Source organism: Budorcas taxicolor, chromosome 2 (assembly GCF_023091745.1).
Source record: "Budorcas taxicolor isolate Tak-1 chromosome 2, Takin1.1, whole genome shotgun sequence".
In the NCBI taxonomy this organism is placed as follows: Eukaryota; Metazoa; Chordata; class Mammalia; order Artiodactyla; family Bovidae; genus Budorcas; species Budorcas taxicolor.
The window spans coordinates 160,189,542-160,193,074 of record NC_068911.1 but is presented as its reverse complement, the minus strand read 5'-3'; the positions used below and the strand labels follow the sequence as shown (position 1 = coordinate 160,193,074).

The 3,533-nt window shown below is 59.0% G+C and overlaps 1 protein-coding gene across 1 annotated transcript; it reads right to left on the bottom strand.

Moving 5' to 3' along the window:
* Positions 1-1,498: 1,498 nt before the first annotated feature.
* Positions 1,499-3,244, bottom strand: LOC128061144 (uncharacterized). Its single transcript, XM_052653406.1, has one exon. It carries the CDS (start codon positions 3,242-3,244, stop codon positions 1,499-1,501), a length of 1,746 nt encoding a protein of 581 aa, XP_052509366.1.
* Positions 3,245-3,533: the final 289 nt, after the last annotated feature.

The window sequence follows — 3,533 nt, the reverse complement described above, 5'->3', positions numbered from 1 at the left end:
TACAGTGGAAGTGTGGAATCCCAGCCATGGGACTGCCATGGAAGTCTTCATGGGACTTGACTTTAAACCAGGACTCAGCTCGTGTCACTGAACTGGCTGGTTTGTACAGGAGTGCCCACTCCAGTGCAGTCTCTTTGAGGACCTGTGGCTTAAAGCCAAAATTTATTTGCATTTTGTTGTGTTTCAAATGTAACACATATTTAATTTGTCAAATGAAAAATTGTATTGACTCTGTTTTCCAACTACTCCTGCCTGCATGCTAAGTCACATCAGTCGTGTCTGATTCTTTTTTTTTTTTTTTTTTAAGTCGTGTCTGATTCTTTGCGGCCCCATGGACTTGTAGTCCTCTGCCCATGGAATTTTCCAGGCAAGAATCCTAGAATGAGGTGCCATGCCCTCCTCCAAGGGATCTTCTCGACCCAGGGATTGAACCCGTGTCTTTTATGTCTCCTGCATTGACAGGCAGGTTCTTTACCAGTAGTCCCACCTGGGAAGCTCTATCCTGTTTGTGTGCCCGGGTGGGAAGCCACCATTCTCTGGGGAAGAAGATGCTTCCGGTTCCTGGGCTGACAGGCTCAGCCACGGGTCCATCTCTGGATCTCATTCTTGCTGTGGGATCGCATGTGGTTTCTGTGAACCAGCTGCTCTGAATCCTGACTCTGTGACCCAAAGTCCTGCACTTCTGAAAGAGTCTTCTTTTTGCCTGTTTTGGAGTGAATCCCTACTTTGTAGAATCTGAACACTAACCAGGGACAGTAGAAAGCCTGGAAAAGAATGGGGAAGACCCACAGATTATTCTTCTCCTTTTATATGAGACATAGGAGGTTTTGGAAATGTAAACTTTGAGGCCTCTTATTGGTAGAGATATCAGCCTCAGAAAGTATTTCCTTGCTTCATCTCTTAAAGGATCAATGAAGACACTGAACAAAAGATGGGAAAGATTAAACGTCACAATTTTACTCATGTTTATGATTCACTTAAGACTTCTGAGTCAAAAAGAAAAAAAAATGAAAAAAAAAAAGACTTCTGAGTCAGACTTGCATGGATTGAACAGAAAATAAAGATAACAGTAATATATTTCAAACCCTCATAATCCTATTCTAAATATGCCCCTAAAACAAATAAATTCAGAACTGAAATAAGCTATTTCATGAGGCCATAAGTCCTTAAGGAAGTAAACCAGAGGCACTGTAAACTTCTCCCAGGGAAATTGAGATAAACAACAGAGAACTAGTCACGTGCTTGGGTCAAGGCCAAGCCAAACACAGTAACAAGGGCTTCCTCCAGCAGAAGGAAGCTTCAGACCTCCCTCCCCTCCTGAGTCTCCCTTCTCACGTCTCCTGAGTCCTCTCTACTGACACCGTGGTCTGCTGCGGTTGTGGAAGTTGTGGTGGGGGCTGTGGCGGGGACTGTGGCGGGGGCTGGGTAGGGGCTGTGTTGGTAACTGTCGTGGTGGCTGGGGGTGTGGTGGGGGCTGTGGATGGGGCTGTGACGGGGGCTATGATAGTGGCTGTGTTGGTAACTGTGGTGGGGGCTGTGGTGGGGGCTGTGATAGTGGCTGTGTTGGTAACTGTGGTGGGAGCTGTGGTGGGGCCTGTGGCGGGGGCTGTGGTGGGGGCTGTGGCGGGGGCTGTGGCGGGGGCTGTGGCGGGGGCTCTGGCAGGGGCTGTGGTGGAGGCTGTGGTGGGGGCTGTGGCTGTGGCTGGATGGGGGCTGTGGTGGGGGCTGTGGCCGTGGCTGCGGCGGGGGCTCTGGCGGGGGCTGTAGCAGGGGCTGTGGCCGTGGCTGTGGCGGGGGCTGTGGCGGGGGCTCTGGCAGGGGCTGTGGTGGAGGCTGTGGTGGGGGCTGTGGCTGTGGCTGGATGGGGGCTGTGGTGGGGGCTGTGGCCGTGGCTGGATGGGGGCTGTGGTGGGGGCTGTGGTGCGGGCTGTGGTGGAGGCTGTGGTGGGGGCTGTGGCTGTGGCTGAATGGGGGCTGTGGTGGGGGCTGTGGGGGCTGTGGCTGGGGCTGTGGCGGGGGCTGTGGTGGGGGCTGTGGCTGTGGCTGGATGGGGGCTGTGGTGATGGCTGGGTGGGGGCTGTGGCAGGGGCTGTGGCTGTGGCTGTGGCGGGGGCTCTGGCGGGGGCTGTAGCGGGGGCTGTGGCCGTGGCTGTGGCGGGGGCTGTGGCCGTGGCTGTGGCGGGGGCTGTGGCGGGGGCTCTGGCAGGGGCTGTGGTGGAGGCTGTGGTGGGGGCTGTGGCTGTGGCTGGATGGGGGCTGTGGTGGGGGCTGTGGCTGTGGCTGGATGGGGGCTGTGGTGGGGGCTGTGGGGGCTGTGGCTGGGGCTGTGGCGGGGGCTGTGGTGGGGGCTGTGGCTGTGGCTGGATGGGGGCTGTGGTGATGGCTGGGTGGGGGCTGTGGCGGGGGCTCTGGCGGGGGCTGTAGCGGGGGCTGTGGCCGTGGCTGTGGTGGGTGCTGTGGTGGGGGCTGTGATAGTGGCTGGATGGGGGCTGTGGCTGGGGCTGTGGTGGGGGCTGTGGTGATGGCTGTGGCGGGGGCTGTGGGGGCTGTGGCTGGGGCTGTAGTGGGGGCTGTGGTGATGGCTGTGGCGGGGGCTGTGGGGGCTGTGGTGATGGCTGTGGCGGGGGCTGTGGGGGCTGTGGCTGGGGCTGTAGTGGGGGCTGTGGTGATGGCTGGGTGGGGGCTGTGGCGGGGGCTCTGGCGGGGGCTGTAGCGGGGGCTGTGGCCGTGGCTGTGGTGGGTGCTGTGGTGGGGGCTGTGATAGTGGCTGGATGGGGGCTGTGGCTGGGGCTGTGGCGGGGGCTGTGGCAGGGGCTCTGGCAGGGGCTGTGGTGGGGGCTGTGGGGGCTGGGTGGGGGCTGTGGCAGGTGCTGTGGCGGGTGCTGTGGTGGGGGCTCTGGCAGGGGCTGTGGTGATGGCTGTGGCGGGGGCTGGGTGGGGGCTGTGGCGGGTGCTGTGGCGGGGGCTCTGGCAGGGGCTGTGGTGGGGGCTGTGGGGGCTGTGGTGATGGCTGTGGCAGGGGCTGGGTGGGGGCTCTGGCAGGGGCTGTGGCGGGGGCTGTGTCCGTGGCTGTGGCGGGGGCTGTGGTGGTGGCTGCGGCAGTGGCTGTGGCAGCTGCACCACCTGCAGTTGCTGCCAGGTCAGCTGCTGCGCCAGCTGCCGCCCCTGCTCCACGGCTGCTGTGGGGGCTGCTGCTGTGTTCCTGTGTCCTGCTGCCACTGCCACACCTGCAGCTGCAACTCATGTGGCTGTGGTGTGGGAAGGGCTGTTGTCAGTAGCGAGGCTGCCACTAGGCAGCGTCCTCTTGGCAGGTGCTTCCATTTTTAGATGTCCTAAACTTTCATCTCATTGGGTTCATCTAAACATCAAGGTTATACTTTAATAGAAAGACAACTGATTGGAGGTCAGAAATCCCAAATTCATGTCCGTGCTCTGCCAGAGCAACCTAACCATGAGTGCATCACCTCAGCTTCCCTGGATCTTACTGTCTTGCTCACTCATCTATACAGCAAAAAGATTGAGCTAAGACTCTC